At 39.2% G+C, this 10,938-nt stretch overlaps 2 protein-coding genes across 6 annotated transcripts; one reads left to right on the forward strand and one right to left on the reverse strand.

The window, feature by feature from the left end:
- The first annotated feature begins 505 nt into the window (after positions 1-505).
- Positions 506-4,034, forward strand: LOC100119142 (UDP-glucuronosyltransferase 2B2-like). The gene is made up of 6 exons (XM_031925765.1): positions 506-923; positions 1,528-1,950; positions 2,031-2,262; positions 2,373-2,540; positions 2,598-2,601; positions 3,610-4,034. Exons 1-6 carry the CDS (start codon positions 600-602, stop codon positions 3,881-3,883), a joined length of 1,425 nt encoding a protein of 474 aa, XP_031781625.1. The 5' UTR covers positions 506-599; the 3' UTR covers positions 3,884-4,034.
- Positions 4,035-7,551: 3,517 nt separating this feature from the next.
- LOC100119106 (potassium/sodium hyperpolarization-activated cyclic nucleotide-gated channel 4-like) lies at positions 7,552-10,392 on the reverse strand. 5 transcript variants are annotated; one of them, XM_008213885.3, is made up of 5 exons: positions 10,024-10,392; positions 9,711-9,878; positions 9,250-9,302; positions 8,795-9,021; positions 7,552-8,709 (listed from the first exon to the last, which is right to left on the reverse strand). In XM_008213885.3, the coding sequence occupies exons 1-5, from the start codon at positions 10,257-10,259 to the stop codon at positions 8,023-8,025; spliced, it is 1,371 nt and encodes a 456-aa protein (XP_008212107.1). In that variant the 5' UTR covers positions 10,260-10,392; the 3' UTR covers positions 7,552-8,022. The 5 variants fall into 5 exon arrangements, with proteins under 5 accessions (XP_008212107.1, XP_008212103.1, XP_008212106.1 ...); XM_008213881.1 differs by having other exon boundaries at positions 7,552-7,915; positions 8,022-8,709; positions 8,795-9,302; XM_008213884.3 differs by having other exon boundaries at positions 8,795-9,302; positions 9,711-9,828.
- Positions 10,393-10,938: the final 546 nt, after the last annotated feature.

Raw genomic sequence — 10,938 nt, forward strand, 5'->3', positions numbered from 1 at the left:
AACGTAAAATACTCACATTTTAAGTAATATAAAATCGCGAGTTGTGCTATTCTTGGCGGCATTTCTGAACTGTGCTGCTCTTCGCGGCAAATCGTGAGTTGTGCTAATTTTCGTTTAAAAGCTTGAACGTGCTAGTCTTTGTACGGAGCGACGATATGTTTATAGTATTTTATAAACATCTCTCCATTGGTTCGATGATTCTTACTTCCATAAGCAGCCTGAGAATTATTTATATTCATAATTATCGTTTATATGCTTATTCGATATTTAGATGTTATGTATCTCGCAATGCTTATTGTTACGTATAGCCAAAGACGAAAAAGCTTAAGGACTTTCCACACTGACGCGCTGCGCTTAAGCGTTTGTACTCGCGATTTATCTGCGACGATGACGTAGTCCGAATGAATCGTAATGCCGAATACGACTCTTTTTATCGCTCCCCACTCATAACATTGATAATATTCGCTTCGGTCTGTAGAATCAGTTAGTCTCTGGTTGGAAATGAATGCTTAAACACTTACATCGCAAGCTTAGTTTTAATTTTCATTCTTCTAAAACTGTTTCATCTATATCAAATTAGTAGTGTTTTTTTCTTAAGGATGAAAACCATTTTGTTATTTCTCATTGTTACAAGTGTAGCTTTCGCAGAATCATATAGAATCTTAAGCATATTTCCTTTTAATGGGAAGAGTCATAATGTAATGTTCAATGCATTAGTGAGAGGCCTATCGGAGCGCGGTCATCAAGTCGATGACATAACACATTTCCCACTAAAAAAACCACCAAAAAATTATAAAACCATCGTAAACTTGAACGGGACGTTAAAAAGTGTAGTTAATAGTTTTGATATAAATCTTGTGAATCCTTATCTGGGGACATCGTTTCTTTTGTTGCTGTGGACTACGGGAATAATTTGTGTAAACTAATGAAATTACAAGAAATTCAAAATATTATACGACAACCACCTACTGATCCACCATATGATCTTGTCATCACCGAGGTATTTAAATGATCCATATGGTTTAAAATTTAGAAAATAATGATATAAAAAATATAGTTGTGGAATTCGTGGTGTAAAGGGTGTGTTGAATAAAAAGAAGTAGAATAAACTGAATGTATATTGTAGAATAGTCGTTAATGGTTACACTTTGAAATAGTATGGTTAGGTATAATAGATACTGATTTCGCTCGTTGTCTAGGGCTCTTCTCTTGTTCGAGGTCACGCTGGGACTGCTGTCCTCCGGCGCTGGCTGCGACGCCTCAGCCCTCTTGGTAGTTCGAGGGCGGTGAGGGTAGCTTGGCGGGGGCCGCTCGGACTTCCCTCATACTTACTCTCTCTCTCTCTCTCTCTCTCTCTCTCTCTCTCTCTCTCTCTCTCTCTCTCTCTCTCTCTCTCTCTCTCTCTCTCTCTCTTACATGCACACACACATACTCTACGCACACATTCCCACATAGTTATCAACATTTTACAATCATTAAAAAATAGAATAAGTGCTTTTGAACAAAAACATATGCATATGTTTCTAAGCGTTTGGGGCTCATTGTTTTATGGGATTCGGACATATTTTCAAAGTACCAGTGGTTGCTGTTTCATCATCAGTAGAATATTCATGCATTAGTGACTTTATTGGAAACTTTGATCATCCAGCATTCGTACCAAATGCACTTTTACAAGATTATAACAAGACCAAATTCTGGGATCGCTTAAAAAATTTGTTTATCCACCACTGGAGTTCATATAAATTTAAAATGCTAACAGAAAACATTCAAACAGATTATATGAGAAAATATTTAAGTCCTGATATGCCCAATATCCGAGATGTGGAAAGAACTGTGGCTTTAACCTTGGTTAATTCTCATCCCGTGATATTAGGAGCTAAACCTGTAGTTCCATCATTGATAGAAGTTGGTGGTTTGCATATTATTGATGATGGCTCTAAACTCACTTCGGCACGTTATTATATTTTTATGCATTTATAGTACAATATATATATTTATATTATTAATACGTGAAAAATGACCTTTTTCAGGAAATGCAAAAATGGTTAGATGAAAGTGTCGATGGTATAGTTTACTTCACATTTGGATCTTTGGTATTGATTGAAACCTTTCCGGAAGAAACCCTTAATGCTATGTATAAATCATTGTCAAAACTAGCACCTATGCGGGTATTAATGAAAATTGTAGACAAAAGTAAACTTCCATCGGGTTTGCCACCAAATGTTTTAACTTTTCCATGGATCCCACAACAGGCAGTATTAGGTACTAACATAAATAATAATGATAATGGCAATAATAATAATTGTAAACAGGTAGGCAATGAAACGTAAAAATAAAATTTTAAAAATTTGTTTGATTTTTGTTTTGATAAGCTCATAAGAATGTTCGAGCTTTTATAACACACAGTGGATTGATGGGTTCACAAGAAGCTTTGTATTTCGGAGTTCCTATGATAGGTATTCCATTGTTCGGCGATCAAGTACGAAACGTCGCAACATTCGTAGCTAAAAACATTGCAGTGAAACTCGACGTGGATGGATAACATCTGCTACTTTAGATGAAGCCTTAAACAAAATACTAAATGATCCTCAATACAGGTTTGTACCATTTTCACTATTAAAAATATGCTTTTAAAAGATATTTTATAAACGGAATAAGGTTTTCAGAGGTTTTTTACATTCTGTGTCAAGCGTGGAATTTGGTTTTTAGGTGTACGCCACGTTTCGTTCCTGAGAGTGAGAGAGGGAATTGTCCATTTTTGTTGGGCACAACATTAATTATAATAAATTAAGTTTAATATTACATAATTAAACTTGAAAAAAAAATTTTTTGTAATACATACATGATTTCCGCGTTTTTTAGACCTAAAAAAAGGCTCTTTTTGCACGATCTTTCTAAATTTCGTAAACATGATTAAAACATGTACTGACACATATATAAAATTAAGTATATGTATCATATATAGAACTCAATAATTTGAGGTACCATGTCAAAAAAAGTCACCTTAGTTTCGTTTATAGGCACAAAAACGCGGAAATCAATACATGCGTTACAAAAACTATGGTGTCCACCAAGGGCTAAGCAGGCTTTTTGATCTCGTGTGGATATCGCAGTACTCGTCTGCGGCTCATACTGCAACCTCCAAACTCGATCTAAAAAAGCCTCTTTACGCTCTTGGTACACAATATACTATTAGAGGTAAGAAATGAACAATTCTCAACACTTTTGAAAACACGCTCGAAATGATCAATTTTCTCTCCCTATTTCAGACATGAAAAATGACCTATTTCATGCACATGTTAGGAAAAAACTTTTTTGTCCGCTTATATTAAAAAAGTTTAGATTTTGACGTGTTTGCATTATTTACAAACAAGACCGTAGTCGCCATATTAAAAAATTGTCATGTTAGCCCCACTTAACATGTACATGAAAAAACACGAAAATGCGTCTGCACATTACGAAAAATATAGTGTGCACCAAGGGCTAAGTGGGCTTTTTGACCTCGTATGGTTTTAGTACTCGTCTTTGGCTCTACACTCGGTCTAAAATGCCCACTTTACTCCCTTAATAAATAATATACTATTTCGTGTAATTTTATCTTATTTGTAGAAAAAATGCCCAGACTTTCTCAAAATTATTCAGAGATAGACCGATGAGCGCGATGGACACTGCTATATTTTGGATTGAATATGTTATTCGTGATGGACCCGATGCTCTGAAATCTCCCGCCCTCAACGTTTCCTGGTGGCAGTTAGCACTAGTGGATCTGAACGCTTTCATTTTTCTTTCAGTAATATTAGTTTTAACGTTGACGTTTTATCTCAGTCGTTTGATTTCCAGGGGCTGCCTTATGAGGCTATCTAAAAAAATAAAAACTCAATAAATTTGATGAATTATAAAAACATTTATACCTATCACTGTATCTAATCGCGTGGTTCGTACGTTATGAAAATTGAAAAAATATGCTAACAAGAACGCGTGGAATGTGTCTTTATAATAAATTGTGAAATGTATTATACTGTTCATATTGTTTATATTCGTATACTTTTGCTTTACTTCAAACTTTACTTTAGTGCATTAAAAAAAAGAAAATAATACATGTGTTAAGATTACATGTTATTAGATGATTTAATGTTAAATTATTCAACGATATACATACATTTTGAAATAATAAACAAGAACTTCTATACAACTCGTCTGGTCACAAAGGTAAGTAATAAACAGAGCGACGCGAATAGCATAAAATAGAAAATGCACACAGCAATATTCCGCAGTATTTCAGGAAGACACAGAGAACGAGAGGAAAGCACAACAAGAGCTGCAAGTCTGGGGAAAAAAGGGCAGATGAGTAAAATAGAAAGCAAAACAGACTCGACAGAAAGAAAATGTCCGGAGATAAAGTACACGGACCAGGGCCGCAACCACCACCGCCGCGACGAGGTGGAGGACGAGTCTGCTGTGTGCAAAAAAAAAGCATGCGGTACACGAAAAAAAGAGCGTTCACTTTTCCGCGAGTCGAAGCTCACGAGCGAGACAGATAGTGAGAGAGAGAGAGAGAGAGAGAGAGAGAGAGAGAGAGAGAGAGAGAGAGAGAGAAACAGAGACAGAGAAGTCAAAGGGAGAGACGGAAAAAACGAGAGTACGCTCACGGCTGCAGCAGCAGCAGCGCGAGGAGAAAGGGGGTGAAAAGGAGAAGGTGGGGCCGCGCGCGAGGGCGGAGAGGGTTGCCGGCCCGCAGAGTATCGACCCGGGTCTCGTAGAGAGAGAGAGAGAGAGAGAGAGAGAGAGAGAGAGAGAGAGAGAGAGAGAGAGAGAGAGAGAGAGAGAGAGACGGCATCCAGGTTCGCTCCTCTCGTCGCCGGGGGTTTTGTTACTATAGGCATCTCTCGTCGGCGCGCGCGGTATCCGTTTACTGGAGCTGGAGACGCACACGCTGTGTGCCCGATTCCCCGGGTTAGAGAGACGCGCCCTCTCGCTTCGCTTGACTCGCTCTCAGCCCGCCGCTGTCTTTTGCGTGCTGCAGCCTGCACGAATGGCGAGCTTTTACCAGCTCTACCTGCGTCTCTTCTCTGCTCCGTCTCTTGTGTGTATGTGTGTGTTTACCAGCGAATCGGAATTTACGTTCCTTAGAATAATTCGCCTTGTGCTGATTACTGGCGGAAAGTCTGTTCTCAAAATCATTCTTATTTTATAACTGCGTAATATCCGAATTGCTCCGGATTATCGTTCATTTTTAGATGAAGTGATTGCTTTTTTTGTTGAGCGAACTTTTGATAAGGAAGATCGCTGGTACGAAACGCGGAGATGATAGATTGTAAGCGTTTCGTATTATATAGCGATGCTTCGAAAGACAAACATCAATACGTTCGTAATCTATTAACGTTAATCTACAATGAAATAGAGCAACTGGCCTTTCTGACTCTGGAAAAGTAATCGAGAGGCATCTGCAAAACGTAGAAAAGGCATAAGAATTAAAAGGGATAGCGAGGGACGGTGCACGTATACGCGTATATAAAAGGACAAGGGTAGGTGCGGGAATCACGATTCCTCGCATCACTAACGCTCCGTTAAACGTGTTAACGATCCAGGCTCGCTTGAGCGGAATGTGAGACTAGAACGCGCTGCATCAGAGGGACGTTTACAGTATATACTCGTCTAGTGACGTTTGCGCGTATGTGACGCCACCCGGCCCTCGCTCTTTTTTTCCTATCCATTTTAATCGCTTTTTTTTCCATCTATTCGGCCATTCGGGATTTTTGTTTTCGTTTTCTACCTTTTTCTCCTGCGCTAGACGCTTCGATACGCGAAATGGAACTGCAGGGCACGGGTATAAAAGTATTATTCACCCCTGTACTTTATTCGATTTTATCGATAGAATGCAAATCAAATAAACTCATAGCGGAACGTTGTTACATGCAAGATGAGTCTTTGCGATAACAGACAGTCAGTCTCGTTCATTCATTCTTACACGCGTATAAAGCCTCTCCATCCAATTGGCGGTTCCCAACGATGCGCAGAACAACACCGGCCGAGACAATGGGCCGCGGCGAGGCTCTGCCCATTACGAGGGGGTCAGGTGCAGATGCACGAGATACTCCCGGGCTCGTACAATAACGGAAGCAACGCTGTTTGTGGGTGTGGCTTTACGTGCGCACAATCCATATCACGACAGTGTTTGCCCACTCGCTGCCGCTCGCTATGGTATACACGTTGTGCATGTTTGCTTGCTGTTGTCGTAGATTACTATAGATCACACAGTGTACTGCAATGACAGGCGTAAAATGGCTAACTGAGTTATCTTGAATTGAAACTATTTTCAGTTAGATAAATGTACTTAATTGGTAAAATTGTATTGACTTTAATATTATTACAAGTGACGATTAAACTATAGTATAAAATGATTCTATTTCCTTCTATCTGAAAAACTTTCTCAAACAGTGTATTTTACGAGCTATTTAAATAGTAACTCGTTAAAAATATCTATATGGAAAGTAGAAAGCAATTTTATTTAAACCCTTGGACAAATAATACCCTTAAATACACCTATATATTCAGCGAAACATCCACAGTACACAGTACAATAGGCCTATGTGATCTCTAAACACACACAATCTTTTGTATTATCCGCTGCTTCCTTATGTAATTTTCTTAAAGCATCATACCTCTTTCCGTTACATAAGAATGCGAGAGACTTCAAGGTCTATTTTTCCCACATGAATTCTTTCATTGCGAGCATTCATCTAGTCTCCTATAGAAGCATTGTCTATCCCTGGAATCTACCGCATAAAAAACCTCGCGAACAAACAAGTGAATTAGCAGGTGGCCAGAATGAAACTCCCCCTCTTTTCCCATTGTCGTCCCCCCCAAAGCACAATAGAGGCGAGGCCTGCGCGCGCGCATCGCTGAGGTGCGCTACGAAGAAGCAACTGTACGGGAGGGATGCTTCAACCCTATACGCTCGGCTACCAGGCAGGCGCATCGCCGACCTATAACAATGGGGGATCCTCGCAACCGTCCTGTAAACGGTTCATTGTCTTCCGCGTTTGCTCCCTCCCTCGTCCACTATAGGCTCTCGAATGGGAGAGAAAGAGAGAGAGAGAGAGAGAGAGAGAGAGAGAGAGAGAGAGAGAGAGAGAGAGAGAGAGGTTTCTCGCTCTGTGCTCACTGCCCATGCGTCGACGCGACGGAAGGCATTGTTTCGACCCTGCGAATGGGGGCGTCTCTGCGGAGTCCACCATTGTGATGTTTTGATCTGCTGCTTTAAAGACAGCTTTGGAATTCAGAGAATGGATTTTCTGATTGTCTTCACAACCATTGTAAATTCTATGATAAAAGTTTTACTCCTATAATAGGACTAGGAATGTTATGACGATCTAAAAGATATGCTTTTGAAGTTTTAAAAAGTGAAGTAAACAGTATTTTTCCTAGTTATAATAAACTATGATTGATACAAGCAATGGCCACGCGTTGACTATTGTAAGGAAAAGGTGACTTTTCCTTAAAATAAATACGTAAGCCCAAACTTTCATTTTATTGCTAATAACTAGACTATTCTATTCCAAAGTGATTTATTAAGCCTCTATTATGATGTTATAAATCAATTTCTCAATCGTTCATGGCCATTATCAAGGATCAAGTCGGTCAGACAGCATTGCATCGTATCGGACAGATTATTTATGAGGATCTAGATAGAGTGTCGTGCGAAAGTTATTTCTGGTTGGAAGCAGAAAGGAGATCGCTACTGTGCGCGCTAAACTTGGCGTGAAAATCAGGATTTCCGGTGCTGATAACTCAGTTGTCGATTCATCATCTCTCATTGCTTTCGTATTGTATGTACGCTCATTCATCATAACTACTTCTCTTATTGTCTCAAAAAAGAAACACGTTGAACCCTTGCATTCGATCGCTATCTGCACTGTGTACGTATAACGCAATGCTTTATTTGCGTGCGACCATACGACTAACCATATAACATTCCATAATTTTATTCCAGTAAAAATGTAGTATTATTTAGAGCACACCTCATTGCGAATTCAATATGGTCGTTTTTTCATGCCTCTCGATGGCAATTTTCTTTATCCTCTCCCAGAGCATGGGATACGGATGAATCGTCCTGGCAAAGTCCGCCCTCTCAAGCTTGTACAATTTGCAGGTTTCCACGGCGACCACGCTGGCAACTCTCTTAGCGTCGGGCATGACCAAAGCGATCTCGCCAAAGTGCGCGCCGTCCTCGAGGTGGCAGACCTCCTTGCCCGTGAGAGTGTAGACAGCAACCGTGCCGGTAGCTATGAAGTACATGCAGTCACCGGTCTGATTGGCTTTGACGATCAGATCGTTGGTAAGAAAGATTTCGGACTTAAGCAAGGCCACGATACGAGCGAGCAGAGACAAGGGTAGATTGTTGAAGAAGGTCACGTTCTCCACGAGCTTGCGACACGAGTGCATCCTTATCTCCTGGCGCATGTGCATCGACAGGATGCTCAAGATCTCGGGCTCTCTGAAGAAGCGCCTCTGGAAACGGAACTCGTAGTAGTCAACGATGCGGTTTTGGGTCTTGCGAGGTAGTTGCTTGTGGCTCATGTACTGCGACAAGTGCGCCAGAGCTGCCTGATATTTAAGCTTCGATGAGTTGATGCCCTTGAAGAACTGCATCACTCGGGCTATGAGGAAGCAAAACATCAGGGTGCCCAGAAAGTGGAAGATTATCACCTGAAACACAATGTATTTAAATTATCTCAATTTGCAAAGCAATTTTGACTGGACTTTAAAAGATGAGTATGGCTTATTATGGTACCAAGTACTGATCCTCTTCAGTGCGGGGTTCCGTCCGTACCAGAAATCCAGAGTGCATAAAAGTAGCGACAGCTCGGAGAATGCAATGACCATACTTGTTGGAATCACTTGAATCGTCCCAAAGTCCAACAGAATTTATCCACGAATCATTATGCGGACGTTCCGGCGATGTCATTGACACGACGGCTATAGGTACTATCCAGTAAAGACACGCTTGCCAGTGTAGAGCTATTATTAGCCAGAAAATAGTACTAATAAAATCATAAAGGGCTCTTCTTACTTCGTAATCTCTAGCTAGTTTGTCGGTGTACGTTAAGAACGAAAATATGCGAAAGACGTAAGATAAGGACAAAACCTCGCGAGCTACTACGTATTGGTGCCAGCTATGAATGAAGAACAAATCGGTGGGGAATGATCCCAAAAAGTCAAATATGAAACCTTTTTTCATGTACATACCAGCTATTACTTTTGGCTTTAATTCCACAATGCTTTGCAATTTGTCATAGTACCTGAAAATAATACAGAAACATTAATTTCTTTTGTTTTAATGTAGCATCATCAGAATTTTAATTATATTGGATTTGTTTAAGTAAATCGTAAACACGATTGAAAACTTAACCTATGAAAAAATTAAATCCAAAGTAGGTATCGTAAAACATGCAGATATAAATCTTTTCGGAGTCATTGATACAAGTTCGCACAATATTGCTACTAAAAATTTTATGGCAAACATTAAAACTTGCAGCTTCGATTATTTTATTTCAATATAAAAAACCGATGAATAGCAAAAATTAAAGTCAAGGTATATTTTTAGCCACTGTGCGTTCTCACAGTTTTAGGCATCTACGGCAATTAAAAAGTCGTAAAATAAATCGGGAATTAAGATGCACACGTTGACATTAAAGTCGTTATCTTACCCCGTCAAGAAATTAATGACAATGTCGCAGCAGCACAGTAATATCAGGGTATTCTTGACGACAGTCCACGACAAGGAATCGCTTCTGCTCATATCAAAGGCGGCTTGATACGGGAAAGCTATTAAACCGGCGGCTATGGTCAAAATCATTAAGGTGTCCCACCAGTGCCTGTGTGCAAGAGAGTGTAACGAACGCCAAGGTATTTCTTTTTCTCTCTCAAAAAGGCTTGTATACGTATTCCCATATAATGCATAATAAAACGGGTCTCTTAATCGAGAATCCAATCTGCCCGAGAGCAAGAGGCTTTCTTTACCTGAACAGACTAAACGGATGAATGATGTGTGTGTAATGCCGCAAGTGACGACGTCTCTCGTAATCGATCGAAGCATGGCTCCGTAAGTATCTTTGAGCACTTCGACTCTTATAAGAGGCCATGAAAAATTGTCGAAAAAATACCAACATTCGGCCGAATCGACCTGCTTCCGGTGATACCAGTATTTCGTCCCGCTTTCTAACGTTAGTGGGACAATCATCATAAACTCTGAGCATATTGATAAGTATACTGTTTACTCTTATTCTTCGAGAGATATGAAAATAGAGTGTTAACTTTTACGTAGGTAGGTCGATAACCGATAGGTTATGCTTTATTTATATTTATTAATGGATATAGCGTAAACGCATATCATCTATCTTGTCAAAATACAAAACAAAGAAGAATCGCTATGAATAAGAAACACGTACATAGGTAAGGAGGACTATATTAAAAATCAAATACCAATTAATATTTAGCTGCAGCAATTTATTGTCGTTTTACGCTTGTTGTATATCTGAACTGCAACAAATAGAAACATTCAGTTTTTTTCATTGAAATATAAATTATAATAGACAAATATGTTCAAGTAAGAATTTCACCTGAATGTTTGCATTCTACAGTAATGTGTGCTGCCATCTCTATAATTCCGTTTGAAGTTTGAGCTATTTGATGTATTGCTACTATTGCTATTGAATATTGATAAAAATATAATAAAGCAAACTATAATCATAATTATTAATGTATCAACTAAAAATTTAAACTTAAAACAAATTAATAAACATATAGTAAATTTACATAGTTTAAACTATGTAGATAAAAACATTGGGCACATTGGCACATACCCTATACCCATGGACTTTCAAATCTGTATCTAAATGCTGCTTTCGTGAAAAAACAACCAGCGTGAATGTTATG

This window comes from Nasonia vitripennis, assembly GCF_009193385.2.
Source record: "Nasonia vitripennis strain AsymCx chromosome 3 unlocalized genomic scaffold, Nvit_psr_1.1 chr3_random0004, whole genome shotgun sequence".
NCBI lineage: Eukaryota > Metazoa > Arthropoda > Insecta > Hymenoptera > Pteromalidae > Nasonia > Nasonia vitripennis.